This window comes from Myotis yumanensis, unplaced genomic scaffold (genome assembly GCF_028538775.1).
Source record: "Myotis yumanensis isolate MYYU_CA2020_CCGP unplaced genomic scaffold, mMyoYum1.0.hap1 SCAF_1, whole genome shotgun sequence".
Classification (NCBI taxonomy): Eukaryota; Metazoa; Chordata; class Mammalia; order Chiroptera; family Vespertilionidae; genus Myotis; species Myotis yumanensis.
In genome coordinates, this window is record NW_027223752.1 from 118,187,197 (window position 1) to 118,203,724 (window position 16,528).

Here is a 16,528-nt window from a genome sequence, read left to right on the forward strand (position 1 = left end):
CTGCCTTCCCACGTGTAAAGACAGCCTCTTGCAAGGACTCCAGCAGATGGCTGGCTTGTTCAGCAGGCTCCGAGGGCAGCTGCGTCAAGGACAAACTCCGCTTGTGATTAGAAGCAAAGAGCTTCTAGCGAAAGGAAGGGCGGGGGGGGGGGGGGGGGGGGCACGGGATGAAATCACTGACACACTTGGTGGCCGGAGGAGCCGGGCCTCTTCCCGCCTGCTTCTTTACAGGAGTCCCATAAGAACCAGGAGAGATGGGGTGCTTCTGGGAAGTGGTGCTGGGGCTCCCCAGGAAGAGGACAGCCACAGGAAAGCCAAAGAGAATCCCTGGAAACACAGAGTGTGTCAGACTGACTGGTGATAATGCTTCCAAAAACTGCAAGTGATCATCTCATTAGCAGATTCTGGTTTAAAGGGCTCGTGGGAGAAACTCAATTGCCAAGGCTTGCTTTAAAAGGGAAATGGGCCCAGGACCACAGTACTAAGAGCTTACAATTTGTTTAGCCTGGTACTTATCTTAATGGGTAAAAGAAAAAATATGTACATATATTTTCTTCTTCTTAATGGATTTTTCAAAGAGTTCATCTCTCAGTAGGCACTGTACCCCCACCCCCTACTGACCCCCGCAGGCCCTGGAGCTGCAGAGTTAGGTGAGGGGAGTCAGGGAAGAGCCCTCTGATGCAGCGGTCACTGCAGCTCACAGCCCCTCCTCCCAGACTGGCTCCATTAATGTAGGTGTTAGTGCTCATGTCTGGGAGGGGGGCGGGGACATGGGTTGTCAGTCCTGGGTGAGAAAGGAAGGATTTGAAGTAATAGAGAGAAGTCCATAAATCAAACCAAAAAGACCAAAGGGAGACACTTTCTAATAGAAACGAGGTTTTTGCTGGTGTGGGTTGGTTACACCTTCCACCAGGCACGTGTGGAGAACAGCCCAGGAGGGTGGCTGAGGAGGGGCTGAGCACACAGCTCTGGAAACCTGCTCTGGGACCAGAAAGGGACTGTTGTGGCCAAAGGGCCCTGACTTCCGGTTCCAGGGAAAACATCTCACTGGGGAATGAAGTCAGAATTTCAGGTAATGACTGTGATACCCAGCGCCTTTATGGTCTCAGGGGAGAGTTTCTTTAAGGACGGGGCTTAATGAAAGCTGCAGAGTCCTGTGATGAGGGCCTGTGACTGTGGGGGAAGGGATTGGTGGAAACAGACTTCTGAAACAACTGATGCTGGGATAAAGTTTTGACCTTTGGTTGGAGGGAAGAATTCAAAGACCTGGGTTTCGTTTGCTAATTAGGAAATTCTCACTCTTGGTCTGAAATGAAGCCACATCCTGCAGACCTAAGACTTCTGGACAGGCCTTGGGGTCAGGGTTTTGTGGTCTGATGATTGGGGTTGGGACTCAGCTCTGCCACTGAACAGGTGAATATGGCTGGGAGGTCAATGAGTCTCAGTTTCCTTGCTAGTAAAATAGGACAATGATTCATTCCCTGCTTCCCTTCTGGGGTGTTGTAAGCTGCTAAGGAATTAATATCTGTGAATATACCTGTGAAACAATAAAGCACTGCATGACATGAGATGTTTGTGTCATGAGGCAGGCAAACAACTGAATGTCTTTGAGAAAGAGGACAGGCACAGCGGGGCTGAGGTAACAGGGATGCCGGCATCTCAGCAAGGCTTCGTGGGGCCTTGGGGTAGGGGTGCTGCCTCCTCTGACTGTCCAGGAGGTGCTGATGTTGGAAAGGCCAATCGCCCCCTGGGGGAGGCAGTGCCCAGTCAGGGCTAAATTGCTGCCTTAGAAAGTGCCAGGAGGGGTTGGCTGAGAGCTGCCTGAATGCCCCCCCGACTGGTTTTCAGAGAGCACTGTTAGAGGTTGCCAGGTTTCCCAAGGAGAGAACGTCAGTTGATGGCGATGCTCAGTTGATGGCTCTGCGCCTGGGCACCGCGTGTACACTTTACTGAAGGCGGGGCTGGTGACCAAATTGGCTGGCAGCGCCCTGGGCCAGGGAGCCCCTGGTGGATCAGCAGCCTGCCAGTCACCCTCTTACAGACTTGCTGCTCTGCTCTTTGGGTAGGTGCAGGGGTGTTATCTGCTCCCCAGGAAGCCCGCGTGCCTGTTGGCCACGCGAGTGCATGAGGCGCAGCAGGCAGTCTTGTAGTAGTTGTAGACGCAGAGGCGGGCCTGCACCACCACGTTGCAGTTGTAGTATCTGTCCTTGCAGCTTTCATCTGCAGCAGAAGAGAACAAGATGCTCTGAGCACGAGGGGCAGCCTGGACTACTGGGGAGAGAAAGTGAGGTGAGGGCTCTCCATCCTGGTCCTGCTGCCTATTGCTGATGGAGTGTGGGTGTGCACTAAGAGCTTGCATTTTTCTTTTTCTTTATTATTATTACTAGAGGCCCAGTGCAGGAAATTTGTGCACAGGTAGAGTCCCTAAGCCTGGCCAGCGATCAGGGCCAATCAGATTCCCTGCCTCCCCACCTCTCCGCCTCCCTGCCTCCTGTCTCCTCCTTCCCTCGCTCCCTCAGCGCCCTGTTGCCACCCACCCGCCATGTTCTGTGCTGTCCCCTGGTGGTCAGCGCACATCATAGTGAGCGATTGAACTCCCGGTCTCCTGGTCGAACTCCCAAGGGGACACTTTGCATATTAGCCTTTTATATACTAGTATGTAGATTATTATTTAAAAATTCTCAACTGAGAATATTTTTCCATTGATTTTTGAGAGAGTGGAAGAGAGAAGGAAAGACAGAGAGAGAAATATCGATGTGAGAGAAACACATCGATTGCCTCCTGCATGTGCCCTGACCAGGTCCAGGCTGGGGAGGAGCCTGCAACTGAGGGATGTGCCCTTGACTGGAATTGAACCTGGGACCCTTCAGGCTACAGGCTGATGCTCTATCCACTGAGCCAAACCAGGTAGGGCCTTTTCTTTTTCTTTAAACATGACATTAAAATCTCACTACTCTGACCTTAAGGATGATGGAACCAAGTCTCTGAATGCATTACCATTTTAATCAATTCACATTTAAGTTTATTTTTTGGTGGGTGGCTTGGCTCACCATCCAGGCTTATAAACTTAACATACCAAAAGTACTTTGACCCCTGAACTCCAGATGGATGTGGCATTTCACACCAGAGAACTTGACAGAGCTTAACAGATGAGTCTTTACTCCAGGATCCCTACTTACCGACTTCAGGGACACAGTCTTGAGGGTTACAGGATTCTTTCTCTTCTGGTTTCAGCTGAGGGTCACAGAGATTACTTAGGGCCATGTCATCTGACAGACAGCGTACTTCCCGGACCCGGAAGCCCCCCTGGCAGCTCTTGGAGCACTGCATGGGCACAAAGGGAGAAGGTTAGATTTCTTGGCAGTCTATTAGCTCAGACACTGCAGAGGACAACTAATGGATAATTTCAAACATCTTCAAAAGGAGACAATATTCAAACAAACTCTTATGCATCTGTCAACCAGTTTCAACACCCATCAAATCATTCAAGTCATGTCCCAGCTACACCCACCCACATCCACTTCTCGGATTATTTTGAAGCAAATGTAGAAATCATATCATGTCTTCTGTAATATTTCAGTTTGTAGTTCTAAAACATAAGGACTCCATAAAAATTACCACAATACCACCCTGGTCAGTGTTTCTTAATGATTAGAGTGTTGGCCTATGCACCAAAGTGTGGTGAGTTCGTTTCTGGTCAAGGGCACATACCTAGGTTGCAGAGTTGATCCCTTCCACTCTCTCTAAAAGAAAAAAAAATCAATGGAAAAAAAATATCCTCAGGTGAGGATTAACAACAACCAAAAATTACCACAATACCATTATCACACCTAGAAATTAATAATACATAGTTCCTATTGTTTTTATTATTTTGTTAATCCTCATCTGGGGATATTTTTTCCATTGATTTTTTATAAAGAGGGTGGGAGGGAGAGAGGCAGGAGAGAGAGAGAGAGAGAGAGAGAGAAAGAGAGAGAGAGAGAGAGAGAGAGAGAGAGAGAGAGAGAGAGAAACATTGATGCAAGAGAGACACATACATTGGTTGCCTCCCATATGTGCTCTGACCAGGCTGGGAATCAAACCTGCCACCCTTTGGTTCAGGCTTAACCACTGAGTAACATAAGCCAGGGCAATTCCGTAGTTTTTAAATACAGGGGTGGGAAAAAGTAGGTTTACAGTTGTTTGTATGGAAAATAATACAATAATCTATAATAATAAAAGCATAATATGCTAATTAGACCAAACATCCTTCTGGACGTCCTTTCGGACAACCTTCCAGACCAAGCCGAAGCATCGGGGGCCGAGGCAGAGGCAGCCGCCGCCGCCACCATGGGGGCCAAGCCCCTTGCACGAATTTCATGCATCAGGCCTCTAGTTAATAAATAATACTACAAGAAAAAACTTTTGCATACTCACAACTGTAAACTGATTTTTGCCCACCCCTGTAGATAGCCAATGTTCCTATTTTCACTTATCTTGTGAGTTTCATAAAATTTTAATAGTTTTTTAAAAATCAGAATCCATATCAGATCTGCACACTGCAGTTGACTGATACGCCTTTTTTAATCCCTTTTAATCAATAAGTTCCCCTCTTCTGTGCTTTCTCCCCTTGCACTGAGTCATTTGTCTGGCAGAGTCAGGATTTTGCTGACTGCATCCTCATGGGACAGTTTAACATGCTCCTCTGGCTTCTGTATTTCCTGTAAAATGGAAGTTGGATCTAGAAGAGGCCTTAACGGGTGAAAGGTTTGATTTTTTTGGTGAGACTGCTTCTCAGGGTGTGTATAATTGCCTGTCTTTTGGGGATGTCAGCAGCCACTGATGAGCAAAGCCCAGATCTTCTAATTCATTCAGGGTTGAAAAATGCTGATTATATTCGATTATCTCTTCTTATATTACTGTAGTCTTTGCTAAAGACTCCTCCCCTTCCCCAACCATGCCCTAGCCATTACTCTCCCGTTACCCAGTGGTACAGCTTGTTTGTTAGTAAATGCTTGACTCTTTTCTTTTATCTATCAGTTTTCAGAACAATGAGTTGGTTCCTCTAACATTCTCTAATGGTGACCTATTAGTTTATTATTATTATAATTTATAAATGGATAAATTTAACATATGTGATGTGTTTCATTCAATCTATGGTAGTTATTCTTTTTCCTGATGTTCACTGATGTCCCATCAATGGCTAGCAGGAGCCTCTAAATTTTGGCTCTTGAGTCCTCTGGTCATAAACTCAGTTGTCTTTGAGAACTTCCTAAAGTATATTAAAAATATTAAAAGATATTAAGATATATTTCAATCTATTTTATAATTATGTAGTCCCAGATCTTGAATTGGCCACCTATCTAAGAATTCCTGGTTCTTTTAGTGAAGAGTGGTATTTTGAAACTATATTCTGGCTAATAGGTGTGCCATTTGCTTCTGGGCTGGTCATGGTTTCTAGACTCTTTCATTGGATAAAGCTAAGAAAGTAAGACTAATTTATGAGTTCATATCGATATTTCTAATTCAAATCCAGGACAACAGGGTTTTCGCTTAAACTTTTCTTTTTTTAATTAAAAATTTTTTTAAAAAATATCTTTCACTGTTGATAATATTACAGATATCTCCTATTTTCCCCCTTCCCCTCTCCTCCGAGCCCTTACCCAGCCTCCTAGGTCTTCACTACCCTATTGCCCGTGTCCATAGGCTATGATATCTATATATATAAAAGCCCAGCGACCGTTAAGACAGAACGACTGGTCACTATGACGCTCACTGACCACCAGGGGGCAGATGCTCAAAGTAGTAACTGCCCCGGTGGACAGTGTGCTCCCACACTGTGGGAGACCTGCACGGTTGGCGAGCGCACGGGGGTGGCGGGAACTTCTCCCACCTCTGTGGCAGCGCTAAGGAGTGGTGATCCAAGCAGTTAAGGAACAAGCAAGCGGGCGGTAAGGAGCGAGCAGGCAGGCAGTTAGGAGCGAGGGGTCCTGGATTGCGAGAGTGATGTCCGACTGCCAGCTTAGGCCCGGCAGTTGGACATCCCCCGAGGGGTCCCGGATTGCAAGAGGGCACAGCTGGGCTGAGGGAACCCCCCCTCCTGCCCCCGCCATGCACGAATTTCTTATTGTCCTCCCAACCCCACCTTGAGGTATGCCAGTCTGTTCCATGCCTCCCTGCTTCAGGTCTTATTTTGTTGGTCAATTCATTTTGTTCATTAGATTTCACAAATAAGTAAGATCATGTGATATTTGTCTTTCTCAGTTTGGCTTATTTCACTTAGCATAATATTTTTCAGGTCCATTCATGCTGTCCCAAAGGGTAAGAGATCCCTTTTTTTACAGTTGCATAGCATTCCATAGTGTAAATGTCCCACAGCTTTTTTTTATCCACTCATCTACTGATGGATTCATGGGCTGTTTCCAAATCTTAGCTATTATAATAATGCTGCTATGAACATAGGGGTGCATATATTCTTTCTGATTGGTGTTTTGGGGTTTTTAGGATATATTCCTAGAAGTGGGATCTCTGGGTCAAAAGGAAGTTCCATTTTTAATTTTTTGAGGAAATTTCATATTGTTTTAGATAGTGGCTGCACCAGTCTGCATTCCCACCAGCAGTGAACTAGGGTTCCCTTTTCTCCATATCCTTGCCAGCACTTGTTGTTTGTTGATTTTTGATGATAGCCATTCTGACAGGTGTGAGGTGATATCTCATTGTGGTTTTAATTTGGATTTTTCTAATGATTAGTGACTTTGAGCATTTTTTCATGTGTCTCTTCATCATTTCCATGTCCTCTTTGAAGGAATGTCTATTCAGGTTCTCTGCCCATTTTTTTTTTTTTTTGGATCTTACATATAATAATATTACATGGAATAAACATTAATATTTCAAGAATAAAAGGATTTTAAATATAATAATATTACCAAAACTGTACTTACATAGTATGATATCACAAAAGTTGTAGGAAATATTAAAAATCTGCAAATAACAGGATTACTTCTATTATATTCTAGTATATTTTTGTTCCCCTCTGGCTCTATTTTTGTTCATCAGTTTATGTTGTTCATTACATCCCACAAATGAGTGAGATCATATGATATTTATTTTTCTCCGACTGGCTTATTTTGCTTAGCATGATGCTTTTAAAGTAAATTTTGTTGGATGTGAGTATTGCTACTCCAGCTTTATTTTTCTTTTCCATATGCATGGAAAAATTTTTTTCCAACCCTTCACTTTCATCCTGTGTGTGTCTTTTGTTTTGAGGTGCGTCTCTTGTAGATAGCATATAGTTGGGTCATGTTTTTGTATCCATTCAGCTACTCTAACCTTTTGATTGGAGCATTTAATCTACTTACATTTAGGGTTATTATTGATAGGTACTTATTTATAGCCATTTAAATTCTATATGGCTAGGTTTCTCTCTCCTTTTCTTCTTCTCAACAATCCCTTACAGCAATCCCTTTAACATTTCTTATAATGCTGGCTTGGTGGTGATGAACTCCTTTCGCCTTTTTATTTTTTGGTCCGGGAAGCTCTTTATTTGACCTTCTATTTTGAATGATAGCCTTGAGGATATAGTAATCTTGGTCTCAGATCCTTGCTTTCCATTACCTTGAGTACTGCAAGCCATTCCTCTGCCCATTTTTAAATTGGATTGTTTGTCTTCGTTTTGTTGAGTTGTATGAGTACTTATATTCTGGATATTAACCCCTTATCAGATGTATCATTGCCAAACATGTTCTCCCACTCAGTGGGTTTCCTTTTCATTTTGATGGTGGTTTCTGTTGCTGCGCAGAAGCTTTTTATTTTGATGTATCCCATTTTTTAATTTTCTCCTTAGTTTCCTTTGCCCTAGGAGCTATATCCATAAACATATTGCTACATGAGATGTCTGAGATTTTACTGCCAATGTTCTCCTCTAAGATTTTTATAGTTTCATGCCTTACATTTAAGTCTTTTATCCACTTTGAGTTTATTCTTGTGTCTGGTGTAAGTTGGTGGTCTAGTTTTATTTTTTTGCATATGTTTATCCAGTTTTCCCAGCACCATTTGTCAAAGAGACTGTCTTTACCCCATTGTATGTTCTTGCCTCCTTTGTCAAATATTAATTGGCCACAATGGTGTGGTTCAATTTCTGGGGTCTGTGTTCTGATCCATTGGTCTATATGCCTGTTTTTGTGCCAGTACCAGCTGTTTGGGTTATAATGGCTTTGTAGTATAGTTTGATATCCGGTATTGTGATCTCTCCTACTTCGTTCTTTCTCAAGATTGCTGCAGTTATTTGGGGTCTTTTATGGTTCCATATACATTTTTGGAGTATGTGTTCTAGCTCTGTGAAGTATGCCATTTGTATTTTAATAGGGATTGCTTTGAATCTGTAGATTGCTTTGGATAGTATAGAGATTTTAATGATGTTAATTCTTCCAATCTATGAACATGGTATTCCAAGCATGTCAAATTTGTGGCCCATGGGTCGCATGTGGCCCACAACGAATATTTTTGCAGCCCAGTCAATATAACAGTATGTAAGAAATGTTTTAATAAAAATTTCGTAACTTAATTTTTACAATATCCTGTTATACATAACTAGAGACCTGGTGCACAAAATTCGTGCGGGGGTGTGTGGGGGTGTCCGCTTAGCCCAGCCTGCACCCTCTCCAATCTGGGACCCCTCAGGGGATGTCTGACTGCCGGTTTAAACCGGCAGTCGGACATTCCTCTCACAATCCGGGAGCACTGGCTCCTAACTGCTCACCTGCCTGCCTGCCTGATTGCCACTAACTGCCCCCACTGCTGGCCTGGTCACCCCCAACTGTCCTCCTGCTGGCCAGGTCACCCCCATCTGCCCCCCTCTGCCAGCTGGTCACCCCTAACTGCCTCCCCTGCCACCCTGGTCACCTCTTACTGTTCCCCCCACTACCCCGCCGGCCTGGTCGCCTCTTACTGCCCCCCCACCATTCTGGTTGCCCCTCACTGCTCCCCTCTGCCCCCCTCACTGCCTCCCCACCAGCCTGGTCACCCCCAACAACTCCCCTGCCAGCCTGGTTGCCCCAAGCAGCCTGCTGTTCAGTCCTTTGGTCATCCCTCACTTCCCCCGCTGCCAGCCTGGTCGCCCCACACAGCTTGCTGTTCAGTTATTTGGTTGCCCCTCACTGCCCCCCTTGCCAGCCTGGTCGCCCCACGCAGCCCACTGTTCAGTTGTTTGGTTTTCCCTCACTAACCCCCCTGCCGGCCTGGTCGCCCCACGCAGCCTGTTCGGTCGTCGGTTCGGTTGTTTCGGTTGCGACAGTTGCTTAGGCTTTTATACACTGAGTGGCCAGATTATTATGACCACCTGATGTTTGCAGGCAAATTAGCTATAATTTCACGCTGAAGTTGCTAGAGGGCCAGACCATTATAAATAGGGAAGCAGGTTGTTTACAAAGATAGTAGAAGTGATTTTTTTCTGAAGATATGGGTAAACAATGTGATTTAACAGCCTATATACAGTGTCTCTTGTAGACAGCATATAGTTGGGTCATGTTTTTGTATCCATTCAGCTACTCTACACCTTTTGATTGGAGCATTTAATCTATTTACATTTAGAGAGATTATGTGTTGTATCACGTTTATTGATTTGTGAATATTGTACCAGACTTACATTCCGAAATAAATCCCGGTTGGTCATGATGTATGAACTTTTTAATGTAATGCTGGATCTGGTTTGCTAAAACACATAATCCCGCCTTTTTATTTTTTGGTCTGGGAAGCTCCCAGACCAAATAGTCATGAAATATGACTATTTTTATATATATAAAAATAGAAAGGGAATAAAGAACAGAGGCATAAAGAATAAAAATGGCCTATATATATATATATATACACTGTATATAGGCTGTTAAATCACATTGTTTACCCATATCTTCAGAAAAAAATCACTTCTACTATCTTTGTAAACAACCTGCTTCCCTATTTATAATGGTCTGGCCCTCTAGCAACTTCAGTGCGAAATTATAGCTAATTTGCCTGGGTAAACAATGTGATTTAACAGCCTATATACAGTGGAGATATATATATATATATATATATATATATGTTCCAAGGCTGTTAAATCGCATTGTTTACCCATATCTTCAGAAAAAAAAATCACTAGAAGAAGCTGGGGACCGAATCAGTGAGTTAGAAGACAAGGTGGAAAAACATCCAAGCAGAGCAGCAACTGGAAAAAAAAAAAAGCAGGAGGAGAGTCTAAAGAAGGTCCAAGACAACACAAAACAAAAGAACATCAACATAATAGGGGTGCCAGAAGGCGAGGGAGCTGAACAAGGAATAGAAAAGCTGTTTGAAGAAATAATGACAGAAAACTTCCCTGACTTTGGGAAGAAAAATTCACACAAATCCAAGGAGCACAGAAAGTCCCAAACAACATGAACTCCAAAAGATTAACACCAAGAAACATTGTAATTAAACTGGAAAAACATCAACAACAAAGGAAGAATCTTAAAGGCTGCCAGAGAGAGACAGAAAGTTACCTACAAGGGATTCCCCATTAGACTATCAACTGATTTCTCAACATAAATACATCAGGCCAGAAGGGAATGGAATGAAGTATATAAAGTGATGCAAAGCAAGGGGACTGAATCCAATAATACCCTATCCAGCAAGGCTATCATTCAAAATAGAAGGTAAAATCAAGAGCTTTACAGACAAAAAAAAGGCTAAGGGAGTTTATTACCATGAAGCCAGCAATGCAAGAAATTCTAAAGTAGTGGTTCTCAACCTTCCTAATGCCACGACCCTTTAATACAGTTCCTCAAGTTGTGGTGACCCCCAATTTCATTGTTACAAATTGAACATAATTAAAGCATAGTGATTAATCACAAAAACAATATGTAATTATATATGTGTTTTCCGATGGTCTTAGGCGACCCCTGTGAAAGGGTCATTTGACCCCCAAAGGGGTTGCGACCCACAGGTTGAGAACTGCTGTTCTAAAGGGACTGTTGTAAAAAGAAAAAAATAGAAAGGGAATAAAGAACAGAGGCATAAAGAATAAAAATGGTGACAAACAAATACCTATCAATAATAACCTTAAATGTAAGTGGATTAAGTGCTCCAATCAAAAGATATAGAGTAGCTGAATGGATAAGAAAACATGACCCAACTATATGCTGTCTACAAGAGACACACTTTAGAACAAAGGACACACACAGACTGAAAGTGAAAGGATGGAAACATTTTTTTTTCAGGCAAATAGAAAAAAATAAAGCTGGGGTAGCAATACTTATATCTGAAAAAATAGACCTCAAAGTTAAGGCTGTAACAAGTGATAAGGAAAGCCACTTCATAATACTAAAGGGATCCATACAACAAAAGGCTATATGTCTGGTAAACCTATAGCACCCAATACAGGAACATCTAAGTATATATATATAAAAAACTTCTGGAGGATATCAAGGGAGAGATTGACAGCAATCCAATCATAGTAGGGAACTTTCATATCCCACTAACATCACTGGATAAATCTTTTAGACAAAAAAATCAATAAGGAAACAGCAATCCTCAATGACACTTTAGAACAGATGGAACTAATTGACATCTTCAGAACATTCCACCACAAAGCTACAGAATGTACATTCTTCTCAAATGCACATGGGGCATTTTCAAAGATAGACTACATATTAGGATACAAGCTAAGTCTCTACGAATTAAGAAGATTGAAATCATATCAAGCATCTTCTCAGACCACAATGGCATGAAATTAGAAATCAGCTACAAGAAAAACGCTCAAAAACAATCAAATACATGAAGGCTAAATAGCATGCTATTAAACAATGAATTTTTTTTATTTCAAAGAAGAAATAAGAACATCCTGGAAACAAATGACAATGAAAACACAACAATCCAAAACCTATGGGACCCAGTGAAAGCAGTCCTGAGAAGGAAGTTCGTAGCACTACACTCCTATTTCAGAAAACAAGAAAACTGATAGTAAGTTAGCTAACACTACAACTTAAAGAATTGGAAAGTGAACAACAAGAAAAGCCCAGGACAAGTAGAAGGAAGGAATAATAAAGATCAGAGTGGAAATAAATGATATAGAGACAAAAAAAAAGCTCCAACAATATAAAAGATCAATAAAACCAAGAGCTGGTTCTTTGAAAGAATAAACAAGATTCATGGACCACTAGCCAAGCTCAAAAGGAAACAAAAAGAGAGGCCCCAAATAAACAAAATCAGAAACAAAAGAGGTGAAGTAACAACTGACCCCACAGAAATACAAAGGATTGTAGCAAAATACTATGAACAACTTTATTCCAACAAACGGGACAACTGGGATGAAATGGACATATTCCTAGAAAAATACAATCTTCCAAAACTCAATCAGGAAGAATCAGAAAATCTGAATAGGTCAATAACTACTGATGAAATTGAAGCAGTAATAAAAAATCTCTCAGAAGCCCTTGTCCAGACAGATTCACCGGGGAGTTTTACCAAATATTCAAAGAAGAACTAATCCCTCTACTTCTCAAACTATTCCAAAAAACTCAAGAGAAAGGAACACCTCCAAACTTTCTATAAGACCAGCATCACCCTAATTCCAAAACCAGATGAAGACACAACAAAGAAAGAGAACTACAGGCCAATATCCCTGCTGAACATAGACACTAAAAATCCTCAACAAAATTTTAGCAAACCAGATCCAGCATTACATTAAAAAGTTCATACATCATGACCAACCGGGATTTATTTCGGAATGTAAGTCTGGTACAATATTCACAAATCAATAAACATGATACAACACATAAAGAAGTTGAAAGACAAAAGTCACATGAAATATCAATCGATGTAGAAAAAGCATTCAACAAAATCCAACACCCTTTTTTGGTAAAAACTCTCAGCAAAATGGGAATAGAGGGAATATACCTCAACATCATAAAGGCCATAGATAACAAACCTATAGTCAACATCATACTCAATGGGCAAAAACTAAAAACATTTACTCTAAGAACAGGAACAAGACAGAGATGCCCTCTTTCACCACTCTTGTTCAACATAGTTCTGGAAATCCTGGCCATAGCTATCAGACAAGGAGAAGAAATAAAAGACATCCCAATTGGAAAGGAGGAAGTAAAACTCTCATTATTCACAGATGACATGATACTGTACATAGAAAACCCTAAAGACTTCATAAAAAAAACTAGTAGGTTTGATAAATGAATTAAAAAATGTATCAGGATACAAAATTAACACCCCAAAATCCATAGCATTTTTATAAACCAGAGAAACCTTTTTATTTCACCTTCAGTTTTGCTAGATACAGTAAGTAGTCTTGGATTTAGGCCCTTGCTTTTCATTACTTCAAGTACTTCATGCACTCTCTTCTGGCCTAAAATGTTTCTATTGAGAAGTCAGTTGACATTCTAATTGGAACTCCTTTGTAGGTAATTTTCTGTCTCTCTCTTGCTGCCTTTAATATTCTTTCTTTGTCTTTAACATTTGCCATTTTAATTATGATGTGTCTATGTGTGAGTCTCTTTGGGTTCATCTTGATTGGGAGTCTGTACCTCCTGAACTTGTGTGACCTTTTCCTTCATCAGATTGGGGAAATTTTCTGTCATTATTTCTTCAAAAAGGTTCTCTATTCCTTGCTTACCCTATTCCCCTTCTGGTATTTCCATAATGTGAATATTGTTATCTTCCTGCTTTTTAATTCTTTTTTTTTTTCTATTTGCTGCTCTAATTGGGTATTTATTTCTACCTTATCTTCCAAATCACTGATTTGATCCTCTGCTTTATCCAATCTACTTTTAATCCCTTCCAGCGTGTTCTTGATGTCAGATGTATCACTCTTTATTGTCTGGTTCTTGTTCATGGCCTCTATTTCCCTTTTCATGTTGTTATAATTTGCACTAAGTTCCTTAAGCATCTTTATAACCTCTGCTTTGAAGTTTATGTCTGATAGGTTGCTTGTCTTTATCTAATTTAATTCTTTTTCTGGAGATTCCTTCTTATCTCTCATTTGGGGGTTGTTTCTTTGTCTCTCCATTTTAGCTATCTCGTTGTATTTGCTTCTATGTATTAGATAGAACTGCTTTAGCTTCAAGTCTTTGTGAGATGGCCTTATATAGAAAGTGTCTTGAGGGGTCCAGCGGTGTAGTCTCTTTGTTTTCCTGAGCTGGATGCTCTAGGAATGCCCCTTGTGTGTGTTGTTTGGGCTCTCCTGTTTTAATTGGGACTTGAATGTTGATGTCCTGTTTGTGGGAGGGATCTCCCCTCTGAGTTGCTGCCAGTGAGGTTCAACCCCAATGTTGTAGTGTCAGCTGTTAAACAGGTGCTTTGGGTCCACTATTTGTGGGGCTTGCTGGATTTTGCTCTGATGTTATTGAATGGTCCCTTTGGTATGTCTATCCTGGGCCTCCTGGGAGCTTCTCTAGTGTAGGTGAATGTGAGTAACTGTCCCTTTCTGGCCCTGGGCAACTTGATTGAGGTCCAATAGGTTCAATCCCCTAGTAGTCCAGTGTTTGGGGACTCTTTAGCCCAGATGCTGGGTCTGCCTTGAGTCTCATACCTCTATTGACCTTGTTCTGAGCTGTACTCCCTTCCCCCACAGAGCTGGTCCTGCAGGTGTCAGCTGCAGGCACTTGGGGTCCCACTGGCTTTTGCCTCATTGAGCAGTCTGGGATGGGACTGATCCTTGGCCCCCCTGGGAAAGGGGCCACATCCGCTGCCACCCACTCCCAGTTTCTTGTCCCAGCTCAGGGCCTGAAGGCCCTGGAGGGGTTGGGAGAGGAGGAGATGGTTATTGGGCTGGGCACGGAAGGAACAGAAGCCAGACAAGGACACTGCTGCTGCAGTTCCCCACCTCCACCTTCCTCCTTCCCTCGCTGCCGTGCTGCCACCGCAGCAGGTGGGCGCCGACTGGGGCCTGCTGGCCGGGGGGAGGGATGGGGCACAGGAGATTGGCTGCCAGCCCCAAGAAGGGAGCCAGCCCTTGGTCCCCCTGGGAAAGGGGCCACGTCTGCCGCCACTCACCCCCGATTCCCCGTCCCAGCCTGGGGCCCAGCCCCGATTGGGCAATTGGGGCCTGCCAGCCGGGGGCACCATGGGAAGTTGGCTGGCTGGGGGAGGTTGCTGTGGGAGTGCACTGACCACCAGGGGCAACCCCTGTGTTGAGCGTCTGACCCCTGGTGGTCAGTGTGCATCATAGCGACTGGTCGTTCCAGTCATTCGGTCCTAATGGTCACTTAGACTTTTATATATATAGATTATATAAAATGTTGACTCAGTTATAAACTCAAATTTACAAAACAAGGCATCTTCAAAGACATCTGGGTTCCATCACAGTCTTTGTTATTATCATTTATGTCAAAGTTTCATCACGCACAACAATCCCCTGGTGAGATTCAGCCCACCCCACCCTCTGGCAATCACTGACCTGGTATCTGTCCCTATAATTTTGCCTTTTACAGAATATTATATAAATGGGATAATGCAATTTGTAGCTTTGGGAGTCACTTAGCAAAATGCATTTGAAGTTCATCAGTGGCGTTTGGGTACCAGCAGTTCATTCATTTTTGTTGCTGAGTAATACATGTGGTTCAGAGGTGCCACAGCGACCTGTTGAGGGACATTTGGGTTGTTTCCAGACAGTTGTTTTCACAATTTGTCTTTTTTGATGGGTCTGGTGAATCTGGCCCTGTTAGACTCTTCCAACCAAACAGTAAAAGAAAACACTGATCTGTTCCTGTGTTCTCGAGGGCCTTGGCCAGCATCAAAATAATTAAATTCCATTTCCCAGAAGTTGACAAAATACCTCCGAAACTCAACACCACTTTTGTTCCCATTTGCCTCTGATCTATGGTTCACCACACGCCAAATGGCTGTTCTCACTGGAGCTAACACACACTGTTTGGATACAGAATTCTCAGCTTTTATTCTCAGCTTTTATTTTATAAGCAAAATCCTTTTTATCACCTATGAATGATTTTGAGAAAGGCTCTGGCCTCTCCTTTGGGCTCACCCACAGCCATGCTTGCAGATCTTCAGTGAAACAAAGCAGAATGAACCCCACCCCCATGAGTCCAAGGTCTGTTATTTGGTCACCAGGAATGATGCCCTGAGGACATTTTCTGTTTTAGGATGTTTCTTGAAAATAAACTCTTTTACTTGGAGAAAGATAAGGGTTTTATCACCATTTCCAACCTTTTCTACTTCATTCTTAGTAACCTATTTGTGTATTAACTCTATCTCTCTGTCTCAGACTCTCTCTGCCTCTCATCATTCACACAGTACCCTCCTCCTTACAAAAAGGATCTGAGATGGCTTAAGAAATGCTTTGAAAGTTACAAAATGTAAAATGATCTTGGGAAACTGAGGTTAAATGAAATATAAAAGTAAGAAAGATCCTTTGTAAGGTCTGATAAATTCTCTCTTAGAGATGGACCACAATTTTAGCTTTGAGTTTTCTAAGAGTCAATTCAAAGAGAAGAACAGGATCAGTCCCATAATACATAGCCCATATCGTCTATTGGGTTTTAAACAAGTGTACACACACACACACACA

At 42.5% G+C, this 16,528-nt stretch overlaps 1 protein-coding gene across 1 annotated transcript in view; it reads right to left on the reverse strand.

Moving 5' to 3' along the window:
* Nucleotides 1-167: 167 nt before the first annotated feature.
* The window catches only part of THSD4 (thrombospondin type 1 domain containing 4), a 606,437-nt gene continuing 590,076 nt past the window's right edge, over nt 168-16,528 (reverse strand). The window contains exons 17-18 of the mRNA XM_070431140.1: nt 3,180-3,324; nt 168-2,220 (exon numbers count right to left, since the gene is read on the reverse strand). Of these exons, the coding sequence (XP_070287241.1) occupies nt 2,078-2,220; nt 3,180-3,324 (288 nt within the window). The 3' untranslated portion in view covers nt 168-2,077. The remainder of the gene's footprint in view (nt 2,221-3,179; nt 3,325-16,528) is intronic.